At 56.3% G+C, this 25,071-nt stretch overlaps 3 protein-coding genes across 17 annotated transcripts; 1 reads left to right on the top strand and 2 right to left on the bottom strand.

Annotated features, from left to right (window-relative positions):
• Window positions 1-1,917: 1,917 nt before the first annotated feature.
• Window positions 1,918-7,970, bottom strand: TRAF4 (TNF receptor associated factor 4). 3 transcript variants are annotated; one of them, XM_028836153.2, is made up of 8 exons: window positions 7,726-7,970; window positions 5,437-5,477; window positions 4,740-4,791; window positions 4,061-4,165; window positions 3,828-3,989; window positions 3,582-3,743; window positions 3,340-3,495; window positions 1,918-3,053 (listed from the first exon to the last, which is right to left on the bottom strand). In XM_028836153.2, the coding sequence occupies exons 5-8, from the start codon at window positions 3,933-3,935 to the stop codon at window positions 2,421-2,423; spliced, it is 1,059 nt and encodes a 352-aa protein (XP_028691986.1). In that variant the 5' UTR covers window positions 3,936-3,989; window positions 4,061-4,165; window positions 4,740-4,791; window positions 5,437-5,477; window positions 7,726-7,970; the 3' UTR covers window positions 1,918-2,420. The 3 variants fall into 3 exon arrangements, with proteins under 3 accessions (XP_028691986.1, XP_014974417.1, XP_077826738.1); XM_015118931.2 differs by lacking the exon at window positions 5,437-5,477; XM_077970612.1 differs by lacking the exon at window positions 5,437-5,477 and having other exon boundaries at window positions 3,340-3,447.
• Window positions 7,971-8,511: 541 nt separating this feature from the next.
• NEK8 (NIMA related kinase 8) lies at window positions 8,512-23,279 on the bottom strand. 12 transcript variants are annotated; one of them, XM_077970598.1, is made up of 16 exons: window positions 23,077-23,279; window positions 20,926-21,094; window positions 15,983-16,188; window positions 15,194-15,426; window positions 14,829-14,960; window positions 14,148-14,356; window positions 13,926-13,987; window positions 13,662-13,843; window positions 13,417-13,567; window positions 12,917-12,993; window positions 12,458-12,575; window positions 11,063-11,213; window positions 10,691-10,854; window positions 10,440-10,598; window positions 10,105-10,263; window positions 8,512-9,717 (listed from the first exon to the last, which is right to left on the bottom strand). In XM_077970598.1, exons 2-16 carry the CDS (start codon window positions 21,003-21,005, stop codon window positions 9,689-9,691), a joined length of 2,112 nt encoding a protein of 703 aa, XP_077826724.1. In that variant the 5' UTR covers window positions 21,006-21,094; window positions 23,077-23,279; the 3' UTR covers window positions 8,512-9,688. The 12 variants fall into 12 exon arrangements, with proteins under 12 accessions (XP_077826724.1, XP_077826723.1, XP_077826725.1 ...); XM_077970597.1 differs by lacking the exon at window positions 23,077-23,279 and adding an exon at window positions 21,201-21,312; XM_077970599.1 differs by lacking the exon at window positions 23,077-23,279 and adding an exon at window positions 21,201-21,312 and having other exon boundaries at window positions 8,512-9,714.
• TLCD1 (TLC domain containing 1) lies at window positions 22,144-24,734 on the top strand. 2 transcript variants are annotated; one of them, XM_015118851.3, is made up of 4 exons: window positions 22,144-22,341; window positions 23,514-23,596; window positions 23,694-23,776; window positions 24,189-24,724. In XM_015118851.3, the coding sequence occupies exons 1-4, from the start codon at window positions 22,289-22,291 to the stop codon at window positions 24,570-24,572; spliced, it is 603 nt and encodes a 200-aa protein (XP_014974337.1). In that variant the 5' UTR covers window positions 22,144-22,288; the 3' UTR covers window positions 24,573-24,724.
• The last annotated feature ends 337 nt before the right edge of the window (window positions 24,735-25,071 follow it).

The raw sequence follows: 25,071 nt of genomic DNA, 5'->3' as shown, positions 1-25,071 counted from the left end.
GACCTCAGGTGATCCGCTCGCCTCAGCCTCCCAAAGTGTTGGGATTATAGGCATGAGCCACCGTGCCCGGGTCCTTGTATTTTTTTTGTAGATATGGGGCATCTCCCCTTTGTTGCCCAGGCTGATCTCCAACTCGGGCTCCCAAAGTGCTGGGATTATAGGCGTCAGCCACTGTGCCCGGTCAGGTGTGTAGCTGGGATTCTGGGTGTTTCAGCCTGTTGCCTGAAAGCATTTATGCTGCTGGAGCCCGTGGCTGCCTCTACCAGTCTCCAGGCATCACCATACCAAGAGGTTTATCTGGTGAAGAGGCCCAGCTCTAGTTTCTCAGCCAGGGCCCCACTTCTCCCTACATAGGTCAATTTGACGTTTTTGAAAAGACTGGGCTAGATGATGAGCTCCCCAGCCTGGCTCACCGAGGCTTAGTCCTGTCACCCAATAAAGGCTTTTTTGTTTGTTTGTTTGAGACGGAGTCTCCCTCTCTTACCAGGCTGGAGTGCAATGGAGCCATCTCGGCTCACTGCAACCTCCCCCTCCCAGGTTCAAGCGATTCTCCTGCCACAGCCTCCCGAGTAGCTGGGACTACAGGTGCATGCCACCACACCCAGCTAATTTTTTTTTGTATTTGTAGTAGAGATGAAGTTTTACCATGTTAGCCAGGATGGTCTCAATCTCCTGACCTCATGATCCGCCCACCTCGGCCTCCCAAAATGCTGGGATTACAGGTGTGAGTGAGCCACTGTGCCCAGCCCAAGGCCTTTTTTTTTTTTTTGAGACAGGGTCTGGCTCTGCCACACAGGCTGGAGTGCAGAAGCGCAATCTCAGCTCACTTTAACCTCTGCCTCCTGGGCTCAAGCCATCCTCTCACCTCAGCCTCCCGAGTAGCTAGTCATATGCAGCAGAGACTGAGGTTTTTTGTTTTTTTCAAAAAAAAACCCCTCGGTCTCTACGTGGGAAGAGAAATAACTACAGCCCTTGAACCTTCCCTTACTAATGATTCTTGTACGTAACAGCCTCTTCTCAGGGTTAGGCAAGACAGTAAAGCACTGTGTACTGACCAGTTCATTTAATCTTTACAGTAAATCTGGGAGGTGAGCTGGCTTTCACCAGTGAGGGTAATGGAGGACCTACGTCGCTCAGAAACTTGCCAAAAGCAAGCACAACGACCCACACCTATTGCCAAAATTAGAGGAAGCTACAACTTCTAGGGACTACTGGAGTTAAAACAGAATCCAGGCCCTGCCCGAACCCGCAGAAGAATCATTTATCAGTCACTCCTCTGTGTTTCATCGGTGAAACGTAGATAATCACACGCACCCACAGAGGCCCATAAGAAAGGCCGATGAGAGACAGAAGAAAATCCAAGTGCCTTAAACATCTTGAAGGCCCCTTGTGCTCAACATCCAGTCCACTGGATGCGGCTGGGGTTTGGAGTTAAAAAGCATTCACTAAGCCCTTACTCTGGGACAAGAACATGCATTGCCTCATGAACTCTTCTCTAGAGCCCACAAAGCCAGTTATTGTGATAAAAAGTATTTCACTTGACAGTTCTTTTCAGTAAAATAATAATGCACGTAAAGTGCTCAGCAGTGTCAGTACCTATTATCATTAGACCAAGAAAGACCTGCCTAGGGCAGAGGCACTAGTCTGGTCTGGCTGACCAGGGACTCCAGCCTTATGAAACATACAGGCCATACACCTCCCCCATTTCATCGCCAGAGGGCAGCGGCAGGGACCGTCTTCCACACAAAGCCCGATGCAGTTTCCCTGGCGTCCATCGGAGGGCGAGCCAGCAGGGCAGCTGGATCTTGGGGCCAGACCCAGGCAGCGGCCCTTCTCTGACTGGTCCTTTCTTTGCCTTCAGTTTGGTTGAGCCTCCCAGGGCCCTAACCAACCCAGGTAAGTCAGGCTGGAAGCAAATTAATAAATACAATTCCAGGTTTATTAAAAAGCAGGGCTCCCCTGCTGTGCCCTCCTGGCACTAAGGAAATAAATAACCAGAGGGGGCACAGCTAGGGAAAGGGGAAAAAAATCAGATCTCAAGACAGACTCTTTGTACTACCCTTTCTCCATCCCCAACTCCCACCCCCCTATGGCTCTTGGGACATAGCACCTGAGCAGGCACCTCAGTCCGGGTATTGTGTTACCGGCACCAAGGCAAGTCTGCCCTACCCAAGAAGGGAGACAGGCCCTAGGGTCACTTGTTTCCAGCCCTTGATGACCCCAAGACCTGTTCCCCACAGGGGCCAGGGCTGAAGCACCAATTGGAGGCACCTGAGGGTGGTGGTTGGGGGAGGCAGAATGGGGTAGCAGAACCTAGGCAGCAGAAGCAGCTGACGGGGGTCCGGCCCCCTCTCCAAGTTCAGCCAGTGCCTGACTGAGGTCATGCCCCATCGTCCTTTCCCCTCAAACCCTGCCTGCACTCAGCTGAGGATCTTCCGGGGCAGTTCAACAGCAGCACGGATGAAGACTGCATCATCCCGCACATAGTTTCGCTTTCGAATGTCCTGGTGAGAGATGAACTTGGGATAACCAAAGCCCAGAGAACTCTCATCCAGGGAGCCCCGCCACGTGCCCGGCTTCTGGAAATTCTTCCAGTTTGGGTCGGGGTGGAAGGTCTCAGTGACGTGCTGTGGTTTAGCCAGCCCAGGGTCGCTCTGATCCAGCAGGGAGAAGGTGACACGGCGGGCAAAGGGCCACTCAAGGAGATTGTCAAAGGCACCAGGCAGCACACGAATGTACAGTGAGAGGTGTGTGCCCTCGCCACTGCCATTGCCATTGAGGAATGCAGACACCTGCAGCTTGTAACCATACTTATGTGTGTAGAAGGCAGGGCTGAAGCACTCAAGGTTGGGCTTGGCCTTGGCCTCCTGTAGCCGCCGTCCATAGCTGCCAATCTTCCAGATGAGCACGCCATCACTGCCCACTGATAGCTCCTCCAGCTCTCGCCGAAGCTCCTGCAGCTCCTGCCGTTGCCGGCTTACCAGGGCACACATCATGGCCAGATGTGGCTTCACACTCTCCTCCACATGCCGTGCCATTGCCAGCTTAGGGCACTGTTGACAAAGCCCCAGGCCATGGGGGAAGGGAGGAGAGTTATCAGTAGGGGAAGGTCCAGAGAAGAGAGGAGAGGAGAGTGGGTACAGGGTAGCAGGCACCCAGCTCTATGTGAGGAAGACAGAGGGTGTTAGGAAGAGGCTGGAGCTGGCCAGCAGAGGGAAGGACTGAGGGTTTCAGAGCAGCACAGCAGGGACCACCAAGGCCTAAGTGGCATCAGGAAGCTGAGCCTCTGTCTAGGGCTTCAAGAGCAAAAGGGGGCCGACAGGAGAAGGGGCGTCTCACCCTGTGCTTGCAGCCGGAGTCTTTGAATGGGCAGAGCACCAGGGCAGTGCTACAGCTGTCCTTCAGATGGCCTGGCAGGTCCTCCCGGGCCACAGTGCCCACACCACACTGGTTGGGGCAGGGAACAGGCAGCCTTGGGCACTGGTACTGGTGGCTCTGGGGCCACAGAGGCAGAGAGGCAGGAGTCAATATCCTGACTCCCTGTCACCTGCCCTGCAACCACAGCTCAGGAAGGGCCTCACCTGGATGGTATCAAAGACGAACTCCTTGGTGCAGTAGGTGCAGGGCTGAGTGCGCTTGGGGCACTCAGAGGTGGCATGCTGGGCCAGCAGCCGCCGCATCATGCGGGCACCACACTTATTCTCACAGTAGACACTCTCTTGGGGGCACATACCCTCATGGCTCTGTGGAAATGTCAGAGGTGCTGAGTTAAGGGATGCCTAGGCCATCAGGTACCCCTCCTCCACATTCAGCCAGACCCCACCCACCTCATAGGCCTCCCCACTGAAGTCACAGCCACAAAACTCGCACTTGAGGCGCCGCTTGGGGCAGTCGTGCTGCAAGTGTGCAGGTAGATCACGGCGGCTCAGTTTCATAGGGCAGCGATTAGGGCAGGGAACGACGTTGAAGCTGCAGGTATTCAGGTGGCCCTGGTGGGAAGGGCTGCAATGAGTGCCTGCCAAGGGCGAGGTGGTGGCAGCCCCTCACATCAGAGCCTCACCTGTAGATGGCGTAGTGGCCCATTCCAGCGGCAGCCCTCCTCACTGTGGATGCAGCGGATAGGCAGGCCCAATACTTGTACTTCCAGCTCGGGGTCTGGGTAGATCTGGGGGTGAGGATAGGGGAACCGGCCAGGATCAGAGCTGACTGCAGTGCCCAGTTCCCACCTCCAGCCCCAACTGGGCTGGCTCTACCTTGGAGCCTGTAATAGCCTCTTTCGGGCTCTTTGCCCCTTGGAGTCCAGGAATGAAGGGTACAGCAGGCAGCGTCTGCTCTGATGCTGGGTCCTAACATGCCTGCACAGGACGCCTTTGAAGGGGCAGCCAATCAGCCTGCTCAATCCCAGGCTGTCCCTGGGGCTCTGCTTCCTTCTCCCTGGTGGCGGGATACTGGCCCTCAGCCACAGGTCTGGCTCGCCACTGGAAGGGGAGGGAGCACTTCTTGCGGGCACAGAGCAGCTCTGTGCACCCCTACAGGCTGGGCATTGTGCCTGTCCTCCAGGGCAAACATGGGCCTCGTTTGCAAACTGGCCTGGTGGGAGGGAACAGGCTACCTTTGTGGGGGCGCACCATCCCAAGGCTTTTGGTTGACACTGGCCCTGAGCCCACTGGCTGCCAGCAGCTCTGGCCTCCAAGGGCAACAGACTGTGCTTGGACTTCTTCCTGGCAGTGTGGACTCACCTTGGCATAGTCCAGAGGAAGCTGGTCCTCAGGGCACTTGAAGACGCCTTCACTGAAATGGGGGAGGGGCAGGGTCAAGGCTTCTCATTAGAGGAAAGGGAGGCCTGGCCCCACCCCCTCCACCAAGGCAGCCTCCCTTCCTCACCAGACCGGTTCCCAACCAGCCCAGGTGAGACAAAAGGGCAAGCAGAGGCCTGAGGGGTCTACTTCCCCAGGATCCCAGAAGACCCCAGCCCCTGTCCTGGGAAGGGGGATCTGGGCCTAGAGGAGGCACAGACAGCTGCCTCAGTCAGGACTTGGCCAACAGGTGGCAGCTGGCACCCCCTCCCCCAGGATGGCAGCTGGACTGGGGAAGGAACATGCTGCACAGTTACCCCCTCCCCCTAGGTTAGTTTTCACTGGCTGGGTTGAAAGCTGATTGGGAGGGGGAACAGGGATGGGCTGAGATTAAGTGCCAGGGCTGCCCAGTCCCCAGGAAGGTCCTCTGCCAAGAACCAGGGCAAAGGTCAGCTTACGGCCACCTTACCCTGCCTGCTCTGCTCCTTTGAGGGTGTGTCTCCCACAGAAAAGGCGAGGAAACGCATGCTCCCTGGCACCTGTTTACACTCCCACCCGGCCCTTGCCACCTGCCTCTGAGAAGGGGTGGAACGCCCCCATTTTACAGATGAAACAAATAGACTTACAGGTGAAGCAGTACCTGGCTATGTGTGTCTGACTCCACAGCTCAGACAGGCTCTCCTACACCACACACACGAGGAAGAGAAGCTGGGGCAAGGGAAAATGTCCAGCAAGCAAAGCTATGACTCTGGGCACTGCTCAGTGGGCTTCTGAAGCCTCGTGACCGTCCCCTCCTGCTAGTTGCCTGCCTTGTCCTGCACCAAACCCCACCTGGCTGTCAGCACCCAAGGAGCCTGTTGGCATGCTTCTGTCGACACGCCCTTCCTGACCCCAGCCAGGGCCAGTCACACATGCCTGGCATGGCTCAGGGAGAGCTAGGGCTCACCCAGCAGGACTCAGGGCCCTGGGGCAGGGCATTCCTGGCAGGTCTGAGTCAGGTAGGTGGAAGGCAGGCAGGGAGCAAGGCAGAACCACAGCCCACATAAGAGCCCAGTTCTAGAGGCACTCTCCAGGACCTGGGCAGTCCATGCCCCAACTGCCCCAAGGATTTCTAGCACCCACCTCCTCCCCTTGACCTCACTACCAATGGCCATACTTCAATGCCAAGGACAATACAAGAGCAGGCACTGAAGGGGTGTGTCTGCCCACAGGGCAACCAGCCTTCCTGGACCAACCTAACAGCTCAGGCAGGAGTGGGGAAAGAGGGGTGGGTCCAGGGGGAGGGGGTCCACTTGGCTGCTTCAGGAATGTGCTGACTTAGTGGTTTAGGAGAAAGGGAGGGGATGGAGGCAAGTCCCTAGGCTTCAGACAGAAGCTTAGCCTGCAGCTTGGGGCCCAGCCAGGGCTGTGGACACCCTCACTTGTGCTTGTACCGTGGCGGGTGAGGAGCACCTCTCTCCTCTTCAGAAGCCTCAGTAGCACAGCTCAGGCGCTGGGGGATGGGAGAGAGGCAGGGCAGAGGCTGCTCCAGGCTGTGCAGTGGAGGCCCAGGCTCCGGGAAGAAGACAGGATGGGGGGAGGGGGTGTGGGAGTGGGAGAGGAAGAGGGGATTTCCGTGAGGGGCAGGGGCAGAGGGGGGCCAAGAAGGTGGTGGAAGGAATCGGGCCTGACAGCCCCCTCCCCCCGCTCCTTCCCCGCGGCAGTCAGGGTGGGTCTGCTGTGGAGGGCTGGGAGGGCTCAGCTGGCCTCATCTGGAACCCAGAGGGCCGGGGAAGAGCAGTGGCGGAGACAATGGGGCTGTGTCTGTAAGAGAGTAAATGTGTACACTGCCGGGGGGGAGGGGGCAGTCCTGCAGCTTGTGCGGGAGCATATGTGAGGCCAGGAGCCGGCCCAGGCTGTGGGGAACAGAAAACAAAGGGCCTGCTGAGACTTCCGCCAGTAGGAGCTACGGAGGACCGAGCGAGGGAGGGAGGCACGGACGGAGGGAGCACCGGGGGCACGCGCCCCAGAGGTACTCTCCCTGCCGGGCCCTCGATCCCCTTGGCCCAGCAAACAGCCAGGCAGTGGCCGACCCGGCCTTCCCCTGCGCTCTGAGGCCATGACCTCCGAAGAGTCGGGGCTCCTTCACCCTGCCTCCCACACCCGGGCCTGAGTGGTTCCCTGCGTGGGCAGGAGAGATTCAAGACACCACAGGGCGCCCAGAAACTTGACGGATTCCGAAGAGCCAACGGCTAACCTGCGTCCTGAGGGGACAGTGGGAGTGCAGTAACGATACGAGTGCGTCCCCCTTCTTCACGAGTTATGGACCACCCGCCTTGCTCCAGCCCCCGGGAGAGAGAGGGGAGCTGCCTAGAGGGTCCTTCGGGGGAAGATTCAGTCCTTCCTCCATTGTGTGATCATAAGCAGCCCGGGGTTAAATCCTAGTTAAGCCTTTAAGTAACTGTGTGACCCTGGGCAAGTCGCAGTCTTTCTTTGAATCTCATCTCATCATCTGTGAAATGGGAGAACAATAGCTACCGTTCCCTGAACGTTCGAAGAATCACAAGAGGTTAGATGGGTGAAATCTCCGGAGACTCAAAGTGCTGCGCGGGAGCGGGTTTTGTCCTCTTCCCCCAGGATTCAAAGTTCAAGGCTGAGGCCGCGCCGGATCTCAAGTGAGGGGGAAGGGCCTCTTCCCCTTCCCACCCCGCGGGAAGGCGCCGAGGTCTTCCGCCCCAGGCCAGGCAGGTGGGACCCGCCCGGACCCCTCGGATTCCTGCGGGAAGCCTCCCTCGGGGCGTGACGTCACCCCTCCCCGTGACGTCACGGGGCGCCCCTGAGGTCACAGGGTCGCAGCGCAGACAAAGGCCCGGCGTGCCCCGGGCCCGAGCCCCTCCCCAGGCGGCGCCCCCCGCCCCGCCCCCGCTGGCCCCTGCTCCCCGGCCCGCACCTGAGGAACTCCTGCAGGCAGGTGTCGCAGAAACGGTGGCCGCAGGTGGAAACCTGCACAGGCTCGCGCATGGGCTTCCCGCACAGTGGGCACAGCAGCCGTCGCTTGGGCTTCTCCAGGAACTTGTAGTCGAAACCAGGCATGGCGGGCGAGCGGCCGGCACGGGCGAGCGGGGCCAGGCACGCGGCGGCCCCACAGCCCGCGCCTCGCTGGAGCCGCGCTCCCGGCTCCGGGCGGCGCCGACTGGCGGTCGCTGCCAGGGCTCGGCTGTGAAGCCCGCCCGCCGGAAGAGGGGGCGGGGCCGCGGCCGCGCGGTCCTAATGCGCGCCCAGCGGCCCGGCCCACCCCCGAGTGCAGGCCTTTGGGTCTGGTCACCGCCAGTCTCGCCCACCCACCGGAGCATGGGCTTTTCTTTCCCCTGGGGGAGAGAGAGCGTGTATCCGCTTCTCGGGCCCTGGGGGAGTGCGGGTTGGAAAAGGGGACGGGCCGCGCTACAAAGGTTTTCTTTTCTAGAGGCAACAGCTCGGCCTCCGGGGCCGTGAGCCGCCCAGGAACCGGGGCCCCAGCTTCCAGGTGCTAGGCAGCCGAAGCCTGGCAACCAGCTCCGGGGAGCCCAGCTGGGGCGGGGAGGCTGGACTGGGCGCTGGGCCAGAGGAACTTCGACCCCAGCCGCCGGCTGTGCCCACATTCCTCCCTTGGCCGCAGCCCTGCCACCGAGGTCGCGCCCAGCCCAGTCCTGGGGTGCCTGGTCGCCACACCCACCCCTGAAGACACCACACTCCAGCAGGCAGCTGATATTTTTATTGGCTTTACTTCCTGTGCTCTGAGAAACCAGTCTGGTCCCACTAGCTACCCTTTCTCTCAAGTGTTTCTGGAGAAAGGCATGGGGTGACGGACTATCTGCAGCGCGGATCTTTTCTGCAACAGACACGTAGTGGCTCCTGTCCTCGTGCTGGGGAAAAGAGGCAAGCAGACGTCGAGCAAATCCTGCCTTAGGATGAAAGTGTGGGGGAGATGGCAGCACTCCCGGGGACCGCCCTGCCCCAGGCTATGCAGAAGCTAGGCAGGCCTAATGGTCAGTCCAGGCAGGCCCTGGCTTGCCCTGCTCCAAAGCATGGAGACAGTCCCAGTGAGCACCAAAGACATTTTTTTTTCTTTTTTTTTGAGAGGGAGTCTTGCTCTGTCATCCAAGCTGGAGTGCAGTGGTGCGATCTCGGCTCACTGCAACCTTCGCCTCCAGGGTTCAAGGGATTCTCCTGCCTTAGCCTCCAGAGTAGCTGGGATTACAGGCGCCCGCCACCATGCCTGGTTAATTTTTGTATTTTTAGTAGAGACAGGGTTCACCATGTTGGCCAGGCTGGTCTCAAACTACTGACCTCAAGTGATCCGCCCGCCTTGGCCTCCCAAAGTGCTGGAATTACAGGTGAGCCACCGCACCCAGCCTTATTTTCTTCTTCTTTTTTTTTTTTTGGTGGAGACAGCGGTCTCGCTATGGTCCCCAGGCTGGTCTACAACTCCTGGCCACAAGGGATCCTCCTGGCTTGACCTCCCAAAGCACTGGGTATGCAAGTGTGAGCCACTACCCCCGGCCCAGACTTATTTTCTAACTGGGCTGGGGGAAAGGGCACGGTCTGTGTGGAGCTACAGCTGCCTTCAGCCTTTTTTTGGTAAGGCTCTGCTTCCAAAGGCTAGGTCTGCCTTCTAACTGTAGCCAGGCTGGATCCTGGGGACACTGACTGAAGGGAGGAAGGGGTAGGAAAGGCAAAGAGGTGGTGGGAGAACAAAGTGGTTGAGGTTTCCATATCCAAGGCCAAAAGCAGAGCAGGGGTTTTGCCAGCCCGGATACCCCATGATGACCCAATCTAGGAGACGGCTGCAACAGTCATGCCTTGGGCACCTGCACTTTTCAGAACATTCAGAGGAGAAGCAGTATCAGGGTGGTCCAGAGGTGTATCCAGGTGCCTCAGGGGGGGACCGGCTCATCTGTGACTGCTGGAGGGTATCAAAGAGAAACCCTTGCAGCTTCTGAGGGCAGTGCCTCCAGAAATTCTCACCCACCTCCCACTCCTACTGGGCCCTGGATTCTGGACCCTGTTAGGCCAGAAAGAGAGGTTCAGCATCAACGGGACTCAGCAGTAGGAGAAAGAATGCATGTGAGCCCCCTGGGGAGCAGTGGAGGCAGCCCTTCCATGAGGCCCAAGAAGCACCCGCCTTGGCCACCCGGGGCAGGAAACTGAGCTTTTTAACCGCAGCTTCAGCTATTTTTATCTGAGGGCTAAAGATGCTTTTGGTGATGCGGGCATCTGTGAACACGGGGGGTGGGAGTGTGGGCAGGGGTCAGCTGGGTTGTGTGGTGAGGTGGGAAAAGTTAAAACTCACGGCGAACAGCCAGGAGGGTGTTTCCATGGCAACAGGACACGGAAGTCACCGTGTAAGGGTGTGTCTCATCCAACTGCACTGGCCGAGGGAGTCCGGCATCCTCATCCCTCCTTCCCAGTCGACCTCGGGCCCCTTTGCCCCAGGAGTACACTTCACCCTCTGCCAGGAAGAATCCCCAGGAGGGAAGTGGGAAGTGGGCACAGCCTGAGCAGAATCTCCCCTCCCACATTGCCAGGATGGCCCCTGGGAGGCTCCAGAGTCCAGTGGCCCTCAGCAGCAACCCTCAGCCCGCACTGCTCATGGCACTGCCTGCCCCCGCCATGCTCAGTCCTCACCTGCCCCAATAGCTACGGTGAAGGCATCCCCACAGGCTACCATTGCCATCTTGATGCCCTCAAGGCCTTGGACCTTACAGGGTGCCCGATTGCCTCGGCGAGCATTGGTGCCCAACTGCCCGTGCTGATTGCTGCCAAAAGTGTAGCAATCACCTGAGGCTATAGGGGAGAGGAAGGAAAGGGGTGCTTCAACAGGGTACCAAGGAGACCATGAGTCCCCCTCTGGCCTCCAGAGCCCAAGTCCTGCTCACCAGTCACAGCAGCTGAGTGAGCAGTGCCCAGGTCTACACTCAGCAGGGGCTCCTGGTCCAGGGGTGCAGAGCCTAGTAGTGTGAAGCTCAGGGCCTCCTCCATCTGCTGGTGAGGGACAGGCTCCTCCCCCAGGGAGAGGTGGTCCAGGCCCAACTTGTTGAACCTGAGGGCAGAGCCAGAAGCCAAATCCAACTGACAGACAGTTTGGGCAGGAGCTGGTGCACCAGGAGACAGATCCCACCCTGGGTTGAACCAATAGCACCCTCAACCCCCTCAATTCTGGTCTTTGGTGAGAGGTAGGCAATGATGGATAGAGCACTCACAGCCAAGGAGAGCCGGAGGCAGGTTAGTCACCCTGATGACCTATTCACCTGTTGCTCCCACAGGCCAGGGCTTGGCCAGGCACAGTGAGGATCATGGAAGAGTCAATGCCACATACAACTCGCTGAGCTTCCTGTCCTGGGGGCATGGGCACCTGCTGGGGGCAGCTGTGGGACTCCCTGGTGCCTAGTCCCAGTCTGCCTACGAGAAGAAACCCAGAAGGAGTTAATTTGAGCTTTAGTGGGGGTGACGCCAGGATGAGGAGGGCCCACTGAGGGGAGGGAACAGCATGAGTTCTCTGTTCTCTCAGTCCCAAATGCCTTTCCTAGGCCCCTCTGCTGGTTAAAATCCTCCTTTATTTATTTTTTATTTTTTGAGACTGAGTCTCACTCTGTCGCCAAGGCTGGAATGCAATGGTACGATCGTGGCTCACTGCAACCTCCACCTCCCGGGTTCAAGCGATTCTCCTGCCTCAGCCTCCTGAGTAGCTGGGATTACAGGCATGAGCCACCATGCCCAGCTAATTTTTTAATTTTTAGTAGAGACAGGGTTTCACCATGCTGGCCAGGCTGGTCTCAAACTCCTGACCTCGTGATCCACCTGCCTCAGCCTCCCAAAGTGCTGGGATTACATGTGTGAACCACCACGCCGACTCAAAATCCTCCTTCTTATAAAGCCCTGTTCAGATGCCATCTCTCTCCTCCAGTTGACATTATTGTTCACTGAGTTCCACACCTCTGCACCGGGGTGTAGCCCTGATGCTATCTGTTCTCGGGCATGCTGGCAATGTCATCTTTCTCCTACTAGACTGAGTCCTCCAGGAAGACAGGAACCCATCAGTGTCATCTCTAGTTTCAACGCCCAGCCTGATGCCTGACCCAAAGAGGACCTCAATAAAAACTGGTGGATGAGCCAGGTGTGGTGGCTCACGCCTGTAATCTCAGCACTTTGGGAGGCTGAGGCACGTGGATCATGAGGTCAGGAGTTCGAGACCAGCCTGGCCAAGATGGTGAAACCCTGTCTCTACAAAAATACAACAATTCGCTGGGTGCGGTGGTGGGTGCCTGTAATCCCAGCTACTCGTGAGGCTGAGGCAGAAGATTTGCTTAAACCTGGTGGTGGAGGTTGCAGTGAGCTGAGATCACGCTACTGCACTCTAGTCTGGGTAACAGAGCGAGACTCCGTCTCAAAATAAAAAAATAGGTGGTTGAATGAAATTTTCTTCATTACCTCAAACACCTGAAGGAAGCCACATCTCCATCTCATCTCAGCACCCAGCACAGCATGTGCACAGTTGGTGTAAAATAAAGGTTTGTTGAATGAATGAAGAGAATTTGAGAGAAAAGAGGGAGGAGAGAACGTGCTGTGGGGTGGAAGGTGGGTATGAAGGGGAGCAAGTCATGGCTGAGGATGCTGTGAGATGGGGCCTAGAGGCTGGAGCTTACCGCCGTCTCCACGGCCCCAAGCAAATAGCTCTCGCTCAGTGGACAGGGCCAGCACGTGAGAAGCCCCACAGGCCACCTGCACCATCTCATAGCCCAGCAAAGCCTCCACAATGGTGGGCTAGAGAGGAGAGGAAGCAAGGAGAAACTGGGCAAAGGGTCTGGGACTAGCCATCTGGCCTCAACACCCCCTGTAGGGACAAAGCTGGAGGATACACATTCTCAGGAGGTGGCTATGTCTTTAACTCCAGCTATACACACTGCCAGGTGGACAACCATTGGGGAAGCCTGGTTTTTCTGTACTTCCCCCGATGTAGGTGGCCCAGGGCAGGTGCATCTGGGAATCTAGAGGAACCTGTGGCTGCTGGGAACTCCCCTGCCCCCAATCTGGTGTCAGCTCTCAGATGTGGGCTCCCCGCCATCTCCCCACTTCCCCCTCTCCAAAGTACATGTGACACCCACCTGGCTGATGTCAGTGAGGCTGCCATGGCCTAGGCACCCATTGCTGCCGCTGCCAAACGTCATAATGATGCCTCGGTCTGGAGAGAAGGGCAGTGAGGAAGGAGAAGGGAGAGAAGTTAAATAGTCTTTCCAGATAGCCTGGTCCTCTAGTGGGTTGCAGCAGCAAAATAAAGTTGGGGACCAGGGCTGAAAGGACGGGATAGGAAGAGAAAAGGTTACGAGTCTCTTCAAACGTATGTGACTTTGGACAAGTGACACCCTCTCTGAGCCTTAGCGTCCCCACTTGTCAAATGAGGATAATATAATGACTGCCTTGCCAGGCCCGTCCGTAGGGTAAAGCAGGTTGTGTAAGGAAATCTCCTCAATAGTTACTTGCCAGAAGCAATAACTCCATAACTAGTAGACAGAAGCATTCATTAACTGCGTGGTTTGCAAGAGAAGAGAGAAGGTGCTCTGTGGGGCCTTAGAGCAGGTCCCACAAGGTAGGCCCGACAGCTCACCAGTCAGGCAGGCAGTGAAGAAGTCCCCACAGGCCACGTGCTTGATGGTCACGCCCGACTGGCCCTCCAGGAAACGCGAGATGAACTGGGGCTGTGGCTGCTCCACTGCCCCAGGGAGGAGGGTGCCTCCGCCTGCACCTAGGGGTGGGGCCTGCAGGGGCAGGTGGATGGGCAGCGCCTGAGCACCCTAACCCTGCTGTGGATCTATACCTCCACACGTCCAGGCCACCCACTGGCCTGCTCACCTCCCACAGGATGAGACGCCCAGAGCGCGTGACGCCGGCTTTCTGTGTGCGCCCAGCTGCTACCTGGATCACCTCTGTGTTGAGCATTGGCAGTCGCAGGGGAGTGCCCAGCCCACCACCCCAGGCATATACTGATGACAGGGGTGGTGGGATGGCCGGCCTCACAGGTCCCCGGGAGATACCTGCAGGTACAGCACATGGGGACTGTTAAACTGATGGGAATGGTGTGGCGTCCATGGGGACTGGCGGCCTCTTCCCACTTACCTCTGCAGCGGACACTGGTGGTCCTACTCCCTGTGCTGCTGGGGGCCACGGACTTCTCTGCCCTGTAGGACAGATGGGGGCCTAAGGACACAGACCCTCCTGACATTCCTACATGCAGGAAGGGAGGACTTGCCCCAGGTTTCCCTCTGCCCGACACCTCCTGTGCTCCCACTGGGTGCCCACACCCTGCCACCCAGGACTGCTCGCTCTCCCTGCACAGGCCTCCGCATGCGGACACTGCCCACGTCGGTGTGGAGGTTGAGGAGGGCACGGATGCAGAGGGGCTGTGCCATGATGTGGCTGAGTGGTGGCCGCTGGGCAGGCTCCAGGCTGAGTAGACTCAGGACCAGCTGGCGCAGCTCGGGGCTGTACCGGTCAGAGATGGGCGCAAAGGTGCCACTCATGATCTTCAGCACCAGTGCTGGCAGGTTCTGTGAAGGCACCAGGTTGGGAAGTTGGGAAAGTGAGGGCAGCACCCCCCAGCTCCAGCCCCTGGTCTCCTGGAATAATAACAGCTTTGCCCTCAAGAGACTTCAGTCTGATGAGGGGACTCCCAGACTGATAGGGGAGTCCAACCTGGCTTTCAGTGATCCCTAGTCTGATAGGGGAGCTGCAGCTATGTCCTCAGAAACCCCAGGATGCTGGGAAAACTCAAGTCTTGCTCTTGGAAGGGTCTCCTGGGAAAGCCACAGCCCTGCCCTCAGGAGCCCTCAGTCTAATGGGAGGCAAGATGTACTCTCAGAAATCCATAGTCTGAGGGACACCCATAGCCCTCCCCTAGGGTAATCTGATAAGGGAGAGACATGACTCAGCTAGAGGAGAAACCTGAGGTGGCTGGAGCTGAGGCCTGCTGGGGCAGGCAGTACATTTCCCAGTTGTCCCCTGGAGAGTGCGTATACTCACCGCAGCCTCAAAAGCCCTCTTGAGGCTGGCCAGCTCATAGAGGACACAGCCCAGGGCCCAGATGTCACTCTTCTGGTTGTAGGGCTTGCCCTCACACAGCTCAGGGGAGATATAGCATGGGGTACCCACCACCTGCAGGAGAGAAGCTGGGATCACAGCCCTGCAGGGAGGGAAGACCAGGGTCTCTGCACATAAGGCCATTTGGGGACAGCTTCTTCTCAAAGCAAGCCAAGGGGCTTCCTCCTGCAGGACCACCCAAATGAGCCAAAGGGCCAAGGGTGTTTTAGCAGGAGAGGAGGAGGCAGGGTTAGGTCCTGGCCCTCAAGACTTCTAGCACCCTGGAGGTCCCCTCCATGCCCAGGCACCGTGTAGGCCTTGCTCTTGCTGCTAAGGATCTTGGAGATGCCAAAATCACCGATCTTCACGACCATGCGGTGTTTGTCAAGAAGGATGTTCTGGGTCTTGAGGTCTCGGTGCAGGATGAAGTGGGTGTGCACATGATGCAGTGCAAGCAGGATCTGCACGAAGAAGTGCAGGATGGTCTCCTCCTCCAGCAGGGAATTGCAGCGCTTTTGGATGAACTCAGCCAGAGTGCCGCCTGTGGCCCAAAGGACTAATCAAGATCCAGGCTTTCTCACACCACGACAACCGTTCTCCTTTTTTTTTTTTTTTTTTTGAGACGGAGTCTCGCTCTGTTACCCAGGCTGGAGTGCAGCAGTGCGATCTCGGCTCACTGCTGCAAGCTCCGCCTCCCAGGTTCAAGCCATTCTCCTGCCTCAGCCTCCCAAGTAGCTGGGACTACAGGCGCCCGCCACCAAGCCAGGCTAATTTTTTTTTTTTTTTTGTATTTTTAGTAGAGATGGGGTTTCCCCGTGTTAGCCAGGATGGTCTCGATCTCCTGACCTCATGATCCACCTGCCTTGGCCTCCCAAAGTGTTGGGATTATAGGCGTGAGCCAACGGGCCTCCTTTTAGGTATGGAACAGGGCACTGGGAACAGAGAGGAGAAGGGGCTAGCCAGGGTCAGATAACTGGGACCGGAACTCTAACCCTTGGCCATGCTCATTCCAAGGAGGGAAGCCAGGTGATCTATGTCTGCCTGTCCCAGAGATAAGAGGCCCCTCCAGCCAGGTCACCATAAGGAGGCTGGCCCACCTGGTGCATATTCCATGGCAATCATGAGGGCTTTGTCTTCCAAGAAGTTCTCGTAGTACTCAATGACATTGGGGTGGTTGAGCAGCTTGAGGACCTGGCACTCATTCTGGGCTGCCTGCCGCTCTTCCTTGGTCATCTGTTCCACTGGAATCTGCTTGATGATCACCAGCTTCTGGTCAGCCTTTCGCAGGCATAGGTGCACAATCCTAGGGATATGGAGGACAGGGACAGGTTACCAGCTGAGCCTCCAGCCACATATCAGGCAGGGCAGCACAGCCTGGTGACTGATGTCTCTTAGAAGAGGGTTCTAGACTAAGAGGTCATCTAACCAAGTGCACAGAACACTGAGCTTGGGAACAGGGAGAACTGATGACAAGCTGTGTGGGATTTCAGTTTTACCACAGGCACTGTGAGGTAAAGTTAGTCTTGATCTCTAAGTTCCCACAGACTGCCTGGGTTCAAATCTGGGCACCTTCTCTTACTAGTTATCTGGTTTAATACACTATGTGACATCATTGTCTGGAAAATAAAATGGGCCTCCCAGGGTTGTTGAGAGGATGAGAAAGTGCATGTAAGGCACTGAGCGCAGTGGCCAGCACAAAGAAAATGCTCAATGAATAGAAGCCATTCATATTATTTTATTTTAATTCTGTGGTCAGTCTCCATAAAAGCAGGAACTACAACACTCTTGTTCACCACAATGACCCCAGTGCATAGCCCAATATTTAGCAGACAATAGGTGGTCAATAAGTATTTGCTGAATGAGTGGACTATAAGCTGATCCAAGTCTCAAATTTTTACCTCAAGATCAGACTTCTCTGCTGAACCCCGGACTCAGATATTCACTTGAATGGCTCATAGTCATCCTAAATTTTAACAAATTCAAAATAAAATTCTTGATTCCTGCCTCCAAACCTTTCCTTGCTCAGTCTCTTCCATCTCGGTAAATGATCCCACCATCCTCCAGTTATTAAAATCAGAAACCTGAGGCAGAGCCACGTGGCTAAGGCCTGTAATCTCAGCACTTTGGGAGGCTAAGGCAGGTGGAGCACTTGAGTCCGGGCATTCAAGACCAGCCTGGGCAACATGGTGTATCCAGTCTCTCAAAAAAAAAAAAAAAAAAAAAATGAGCTGAGCATGGTGGCAAGCCTCTGTGGTCCCAGCTGCTCTGCAGGATGAGGTGGGAGGATCACCTGAGCCTGGGACGTTGAAGATACAGTTAGCCATGATCGCGCCACTGCACTCCAGACTGGGTGACCAAGTGAGACGGTCTCAAAACAAAACAACAAAAAAACAGACACTTGAAAATCACCCTAGGCCGGGTGTGGTAGCTCACGCCTGTAATCCCAGCACTTTGGGAGGCCGAGGCAGATCACTTGCGGTCAGGAGTTTGAGACCAACCTGGCCAACATGGTGAAACCCATCTCTACCCAAAATACAAAAATTATCTGGGTGTGATGGTAGGCGCCTGTAATCCCAACTACTCAGGAGGCTGAGGCAGCAGAATGGCCTGAACCTGGGAGGCAGAGCTTGCTGTAAGCAGAGATTGCACCACTGCACTCCAGCCTGGGGGACAGAGCAAGACTCTGTCTCAAAAAAAAAAAAAAAAAAAGAAAAGAAAAGAAAAGAAAAAAGAAAATCACCCTAGAATCTTTCCTCCATCTCACACAAGCACATCAGAAAATCCCATTTCTACCTCCAAAATACTGTAAATCCATCAAATTCTCTGTACCCTCTCTATAGCCCTTGCCCTATAGTCATCATAATTTCTTTTTTTTTTTTTTGAGACGGAGTCTCGCTCTGTCGCCCAGGCTGGAGTGCAGTGACCGGATCTCAGCTCACTGCAAGCTCCGCATCCCGGGTTCATGCCATTCTCCTGCCTCAGCCTCCCGAGTAGCTGGGACTACAGGTGCCCGCCACCTCGCCCAGCTAGTTTTTTGTATTTTTTTTTTTGTAGTAGAGACAGGGTTTCACCGTGTTAGCCAGGATAGTCTCGATCTCCTGACCTCGTGATCTGCCCATCTTGGCCTCCCAAAGTGCTGGGATTACAGGCTTGAGCCACCGTGCCCGGCCTCATCATAATTTCTTCCCTAAAATACTGTACAACTCTCCAAAATGGTCCCTTTCATTCCTGTCACCCTCAAATCTAAATTCTACATGGCAACCAGAATGACATTTATTTTTTATTTATTTCTTTTTCTTTTTTTAATAGATATGGAGTCTCACTATGTTGGCCAGGTTGGTCTTGAACTTGTGGCCTCAAGACATCCTCCCGCCTCGGCCTCCCAAAATGCTGGGATTATAGGCATGAGCCACCATGCCCAGTCCCAGAATGTAATTTAAAAATCTTACCATTCTGGCTAACATGGTGAAACCCCCTCTCTACTAAAAATACAAAAAATTAGCCAGGCGTGGTGGCAGGCGCCTGTAGTCCCAGCTACTTGGGAGACTGAGGCAGTAGAATGGCGAGAACCTGGGAGGCGGAGCTTGCAGTGAGCCTAGATTGCGCCACTGCCCTCCAGCCTAGGTGACAGAGCAAGACTCCGTCTCAAAAACAAAAAAAAAAACAAAAAAAACCCTGAAAACTGGGGCCGGGCACGGTGGCTCACGCCTGTAATTCCAGCACTTTGGGAGGCTGAGGCGGGCAGATCACTAGGTCAGGAGATCGAGACCATACTGGCTAACATAGTGAAACTCCGTCTCTACTAAAAACTACAAAAAAATTAGCCAGGCATGGTGGCAGGCGCCTGTAGTCACAGCTGCTCGGGAGGCTGGGCAGAAGAATGGCGTGAACCCAGGAAGCAGGGGTTGCAGTGAGCCGAGATGGTGCCATTGCACTCCAGCCTGGGCAACAGAGGGAGACTCTGTCTCAAAAAATAAATAAATTAATTAAAATAAAATAAAATAACAATAAATAAAAAATTAGCCAGGCATTGTGGCGTGTGACTGTAGTCCCAGCTACTCAGGAGGCTGAGGCAGAAGAATTGCTTGAACCTGGGCGGCGGAGGTTGCAGTGAACTGAGATCGTGCCACTGAACTCTAGCCTGAGACAGTGCAAGTCTCCGTCTCAAAAACAAAAACAAAACAAAACCCTTTGTGGCAAATGAACCCTTTTACCTCAGGTTATCAGGCCATAATCTAGTCCCCGCCCTCGATAATTACATTTCATACCATTCTCTATCTTGCCCACTACATTCCAACTATGCTAGTCTTTTTCTCAGTTTCTTCAATGCTCTGTTTTCCCATGTGAGAAATTTCACATATGCTATTTCTTTTGCCTGAAAAGCTCTCGCTTCACCTTCAGACTATTGGTTCTCATTCCTCAAGTCTTGGCCTTAAATCTCACTTCTGGCCTGGCGCGGTGACTCACGCCTGTAATCCCAGCACTTTGGGAGGCTGGGGCGGACGGATCACCTGAGGTCAGGAATTTGAGACCAGCCTGGCCAACATGGCGAAACCCCGTCTCTACTAAAAATACAAAAAAAATTAGCTGGGCATGGTGGTGCGTGCCTGTAGTCCCAGCTACTTGGGAGGCTGAGGCAGGAGAATCGCTTGAACCGGGGGGCAGAAGTTGCAGTGAGCCGAGATCACGTCACTGCACTCCAGTCTGGCGACAGAGGGAGGGAGACTCTGTCTCAAAAAAAAAAAAAAAAAAAAAAAAATTCAAAAAAATTTAGCCGGGCGTGGTGGCGCACGCCTGTAATCCTAGCTACTCTGGAGGCTGAGGCACAACGATTGCTTGAACCCGGGAGGTGGTGGTTGCAGTGTGCCGAGATCGCGACACTGAATTCCAGCCTGGGTGACAGAGGGAGACTCTGTCTCAAAAATCAATCAATCAATCAATCAATCAATCTCCCTTCTCAGAGAATTCTTCCTTGACCATCTCATATAAGTATTCTCCCTGGTAATGTACTCTAGCCTCACAACCTGCTAATAACCCTTCATAACTGCTATAACTTCTTAATTCATAATGTTTTGTTTATTGTATAACTTTCCCATAGTCAGTAAGTTCCAAGAGGGAAAAGACCACGCCTGTTCCGGTTCTAACTGCATACCCAGGGCCCAAAGCCTGACATACATAGCTGGCACTCAGTATTTGTAAAACCAATGAATAAAGAAGCTAACAGAACTCAGTGGGCGGGCCAATGGGCTTGTCAGGGGCGTGGCCCACGTAGAGGCGGAGTCTCCCCGCGGGATAGGGACCGGAAGCTTGGGCGGAGCTTCCCAGAGTAGCGTACACGCCTTGGGGCGGGTGTAGGCGGGCGGCGAGTTTGCGGGCAGAATTGGGGCTTATTTTCCCTATCCTTTAGCAGTTTCCTCCCCCAGAGCCCTGGCTCACCCGAAGGCACCTCTCCCCACCACTCGGATCCGCTCGTACTTCTCCATCTCATTTCTTAGCGTTTCACTTCCGTCTCCCCCGCGGCGCGTGCGCGGACCCAGCCACTCTGGGCCCCGCCCCTTCACGGCGAGCGGCTTGCGGGGCGGAGCCAGCGCGCTAGGTGTGGGTTTCGCCACGCGTCCGTATTTGTGGGCCTGCACCACACACCTGCCGCTGCGACACGCCGTCACCTTTCCCCTCACGACCCTGCCCCACGCAGTGTCCAAGGGATAGGGCAAGAAAATAGGGCGCGCCCCGCAATGGCGGGCACGGTACCCGCCCCTCCCAAGCATATACCCAGCCCTTGTAAAGCTTGCTAGACTAAAAGGATGTCGCGTTCCTGAGAGTTGCACCCCACAGGCCGGGCGGGGGTGGGAAGAGGATCGACCCCCTTCTTGCCCACGAGTGACGCTATTTCAGGAGAAATCGGGTTCTCTTTGGCACACAAACGATAAACACAACCAAAACGACCGAGGCCAGCGCTCCTGGGAGAAGGCAGCAGAGTTAGTTTCGTGTTTGCCTAGGGAGGGACGAGGGAAATCCCAAGTTGTGCAAGTTGATTCACCTGGGGAGGACATGACACGGTCTCAGGCCGTCCCGACTAGTGAGCACCGCGCTGGTCAGGACTCTCAACTCGCTTTTCATACACACGCACTGCAGGAGGGTAATCTGCCCTCAGTGCTCATCTAGGGTGAACCCCATGGGGGAAGATGGGGGCGGAAGTGAATCACTACCTGAAAGCATCAAGGGGAAAAGGAAAGACCGCGGTTTCGCCGAAATGATCTCAAGACAAAGCCTAGAGGCAGAGGGCTGGTTAGTGTGACTAGCTAGGCTCTTTACCGGAAGTGAGGTTAATTCCAGGTTCTCCCGGGCTCCTGCTCTGCTGGAGCTCTATAAAAACTCAGTATTCGGCCAGGCGAGGTGGCTCACGCCTGTAATTCCAGCACTTTGGGAGGCCGAGGCGGGCAGATCACCTGAGGTCAAGCGTTTGAGACCACCCTGGCCAACATGGTAAAACCTCATCTCTACTAAAAATACAAAAAGTTGGACATGGTCGCGCTCGCCTGTAATCCCAGCTACTCGGGAGGGTGAGGCAGGAGAATCGCTTGAATCTGGGAGGCGGAGGTTGCAGTGAGCCGAGATCGTGCCACTGCACTCCAGCCTGGGCGACAGAGTGAGGCTCCATCTCAAAAAAAAAGAAAGAAAGAAAGAAAGAAAGAAAGAAAGAAACCCTGCCCCGGCCTTCGCAAGGGTACCCAAACCCGCCCACGTGGAAGGACTGCTGATGGGCGCTGGCTCAGGCCGGTGTCGGCCAGCGGACAGAGCAGCTCTGTGAGCCAAGGGGAGGGGCGGGAAAGCCGCTCACCCGGGACACCAGTGCTCTCACCTAGAAACCGACTGCGCCTTGATTAACCTAGGAGTCCCACAGGGGTTAATGTGTAACCTTGGAGCCATAGGGGAGGAAAACACTCAAACGGCTTGGTCCGTGGGTCCTTGCGCCTCAGGTTTTTGGCTTTTTCCTCCCTCCCGCAGCACCTTTCCCCTCCCTCACTTCTTCCCTCCCCTCTTCTATTACCACCCTCTTCTCCCTCCCCGCCCTCACCCCCGCTTCACTTCCCTCGCTAGCTCTCAGCTGCTCCTCCTTTCGCCCAGTTTACCTAAACTTTCCCCGAAAGCAGCCGCCTCGCTCGGAGGCGGGAGAGGGAGCCCGCGCCACAGTGAGGGCAGGCTGACACCTAGTGGCCAGGAGCCGCAACTGCTGCAAGCTACCGGCCTGGAGAGCGCGGGTCACCCCAGCAATCACGGCAAATCCGCGGTCTTGCTTGCCCAGCCTCCGGGGAGCCAGGCCGAGGGCCGGGACTGTCTGAGGGAGGACTGTGACAGCCGCCCGGCCCCGGGAGCTTAAGAGCGGGCGGGGAGAGGTGGCGATGGGTTACTCAGCAGTTCCCAAGCGCCCACCTCGCGGGCGCGGGAGGGACGGGTAAACCCGGGTCCCCGGTCAGAAGACTGCGAGTGGTGCGGTGGGGGCACTGGGTCTGCACCGAGACCACTGTCGGAGGCGGGGCTCCTGAATCCACCCCAGGACCAGGACTTAAGGGGCGTGGGCGTGTCGGGTCCCGTCCAGCTCTTCGCAGAAGGTAGAGGGTGGAGAGAGCTCTCGCGGTACCCGCCCAGGGCGGGGGAGCCGGTGGCCCGGGGAAAAGTGGGGACGCGGGTTAATGAGGCCGGGCGAGCCACCGCAACTGGGACTCCGTCGGCCGTCGGGAGGCGCCAGCGAGGGGTGCCTCGGCGACGACGCCCCCAGCACAGCTCCTAGTTACCCAAAGTCCGCGGGAGCCGGCCGGTGACCGAGAGGCCGCGGGGACACCCGGCTCGCGCGGCAGCAGCGCCTGAGGGGCGGGGGCAGGAGGGCGGGGCGGGGGCGCGGGCGTCTGGGGGCGGGGGCAGAGGCCTAGCAGGGAGGGCGAGGAGGAGTCAAGGGGCCTAGAGGGCTTCGCTGAAACTGTGTGGGGCTGGCGCCCGGCGGGAGAGGCGGCCGGACTGGACTGGTCCGAGAGGGACCCAGGTTCCCAGAACAGCCCTAGGAGGCGGCCTCGAGGGCGGACGGCAGGGAGGGCCAGCATGCCCCCGCTGCTGCACCCCGCCCTGCCGCTGCTCCTGGGCGCCACGCTGACCTTCCGGGCGCTCCGGCGCGCGCTCAGTCGCTTGCCCCTACCTGTGCACGTGCGCGCCGACCCCCTGCGCACCTGGCGCTGGCACAACCTGCTCGTCTCCTTCGCTCACTCCATTGTGTCGGGGATCTGGGCACTGCTGTGGTAAGCGATTGTGGGGATGAGGTGGCCGGGGGATCCTGAGCAGGGAGCTGGGGTCGGCTCTGTGTTACTACCCCCATCGCTCATCGGCGGGCTGAGGCCACGCAGTCTCACCTGATCCCGTTTGGTATCCTATCCAACCAGAAGCCGCAATGGCCCCAGGGGAGGGGGATCGCCCCTGGGAAACTGGAGGCTCTTGGGTCTTGCCCAGCCACTCTTAGCTTCCCAGTCAGCCACTAGGGCGAGCCCAGGCTCCCCCGGGGCTGGGAAGGGTAACCGGAAAGGTGAGGGTCCTTGAGGGTGCCAAAATGCAGAGCCTGCTTTCTTCCCTCCTTTCCAGTGTATGGCAGACTCCCGACATGTTGGTGGAGATTGAGACGGCATGGTCACTTTCTGGCTATTTGCTCGTTTGCTTTTCTGCAGGTAGGTCTTGCCCAGGAAGCGGGAGGCCAACTGGGGACAGGGAGAAGGAAGCTGCTTGTTCAGTCCTTCGTGACCTCTTGCCCCATCCCTCCACTAGGGTATTTCATCCATGATACGGTGGACATCGTGGCTAGCGGACAGGCGCGAGCATCTTGGGAATACCTCGTCCATCACATCATGGTGAGAAGCTGATTATGTGGTATAGGCCTGGTGTCAGTCAGCAACCTAGTCTCAGCTCCGTCTTTCTGAACCTGGGAGAAGGCTGTGTTTTCTTACAACCCACCCCCCCACCTGTGTGCTGCTACTTATTTTTAGGATGCTGAGGTTAGCAGTCTGTGTGCTTGTTCAAAGGCCAGCAACCCATGGTCTCACTACCTCTTTAGACTGAACATCATCCACAGCCAGAAGCTGTGAGCAGGGATCAAAACCTAGTAATGTTGAACGAACAAAACAAAGCATCTTATCCACTATAAACTATTATTCCAGGTAGAAATTTGGGATTTTCCAGCCCTCAATCTGATACCCCCCACCAAAGTCCAGGAAAGCATCTGCATCTGGTTCCCTAACTCCTATTCTCCCTTCTTCCCGCTAGGCCATGGGTGCCTTCTTCTCTGGCATCTTTTGGAGCAGCTTTGTCGGTGGTGGTGTCTTAACACTACTGGTGGAAGTCAGCAACATCTTCCTCACGATTCGCATGATGATGAAAATCAATAATGCCCAGGATCATCTCCTCTATAGGGTTAACAAGTATGTGAACCTGGTCATGTACTTTGTCTTCCGCCTGGCCCCTCAGGTCTACCTCACCCATTTCTTCTTGCGTTATGTGAGGCAGAGGACCCTGGGCACCTTCCTGCTGGGTATCCTGCTCATGCTGGACGTGATGATCATAATCTACTTTTCCCGCCTCCTCCGCTCTGACTTCTGCCCCGAGCGTGTCCCCAGGAAGCAACACAAAGACAAGTTCTTGACTGAGTGAGAGGCACAGAGCCTGGGACAACAAAAACAGACAAGGCCAGAAACAGCTTCACATGGAAACTGGGACTTAGCCCCAAGCCTGGGCGTCCTCTGGGGCCAGCCTCTCCACCTTCCGAGCCTGCGCCCACACTATTGAAAACACTAATGAAAGCACTCCTCTGAAGTCCTTGTCCTTTATTGGGCAAGGGGTGAGAGAAGCAGACAGACCGGTTGGACGTAGTAGATGGGTGTGTGAGGACAAAATGCTATCAGAAAGCCAGCCAATCCACACTCCCCTGAAATGGATGCTAATGCCCTTCAAACCCCGGGCATTGGTTTCATACACAGCCTCTTCCAGGGATAAAAGAAGGGGTTCTTGTACTGCTTCTTGTTACCCTCAACCATGGAGGCAAGTTCTGAGTTCCGGTTTTCCTAGGACACTAACTCTAGTCAGAAAGATCTCTGGAGTGATCACACATGGTAGAGTGGCAGGGTGAATATTTCAAAAGGATGAGTAGAAC

This window comes from Macaca mulatta, chromosome 16 (assembly GCF_049350105.2).
Source record: "Macaca mulatta isolate MMU2019108-1 chromosome 16, T2T-MMU8v2.0, whole genome shotgun sequence".
Lineage (NCBI taxonomy): Eukaryota > Metazoa > Chordata > Mammalia > Primates > Cercopithecidae > Macaca > Macaca mulatta.
This window is presented reverse-complemented; position numbering and strand designations above follow the sequence as displayed.

Bases quoted from the DNA above. Each gene is read 5' to 3' on its own strand.
- TRAF4 (XM_015118931.2), bottom strand. From the start codon at position 7,868: ATGCCTGGTTTCGACTACAAGTTCCTGGAGAAGCCCAAGCGACGGCTG. The intron at 4,166-4,739 runs GTGAGTCCACAC...CCTCACCCCCAG, and splicing joins TTCCTCTGGACTATGCCAAG to ATCTACCCAGACCCCGAGCT. The intron at 3,496-3,581 runs GTGAGGCCCTTC...CTGTGGCCCCAG, and splicing joins TCGTCTTTGATACCATCCAG to AGCCACCAGTACCAGTGCCC.
- NEK8 (XM_077970595.1), bottom strand. From the start codon at position 21,005: ATGAAAAGCGAGTTGAGAGTCCTGACCAGCGCGGTGCTCACTAGTCGG. The intron at 14,961-15,193 runs GTGCCTGGGCAT...TCTCTCCTGCAG, and splicing joins GCAAGAGCAAGGCCTACACG to GTGGTGGGTACCCCATGCTA. The intron at 9,718-10,104 runs GTGAGTTTTAAC...GATACCCTCCAG, and splicing joins CACCCTCCTGGCTGTTCGCC to CAGTCACAGATGAGCCGGTC.
- TLCD1 (XM_015118851.3), top strand. From the start codon at position 22,289: ATGGGTTACTCAGCAGTTCCCAAGCGCCCACCTCGCGGGCGCGGGAGG. The intron at 22,342-23,513 runs GTAAACCCGGGT...CCTCCTTTCCAG, and splicing joins CGCGGGCGCGGGAGGGACGG to TGTATGGCAGACTCCCGACA. The intron at 23,777-24,188 runs GTGAGAAGCTGA...TCTTCCCGCTAG, and splicing joins ACCTCGTCCATCACATCATG to GCCATGGGTGCCTTCTTCTC.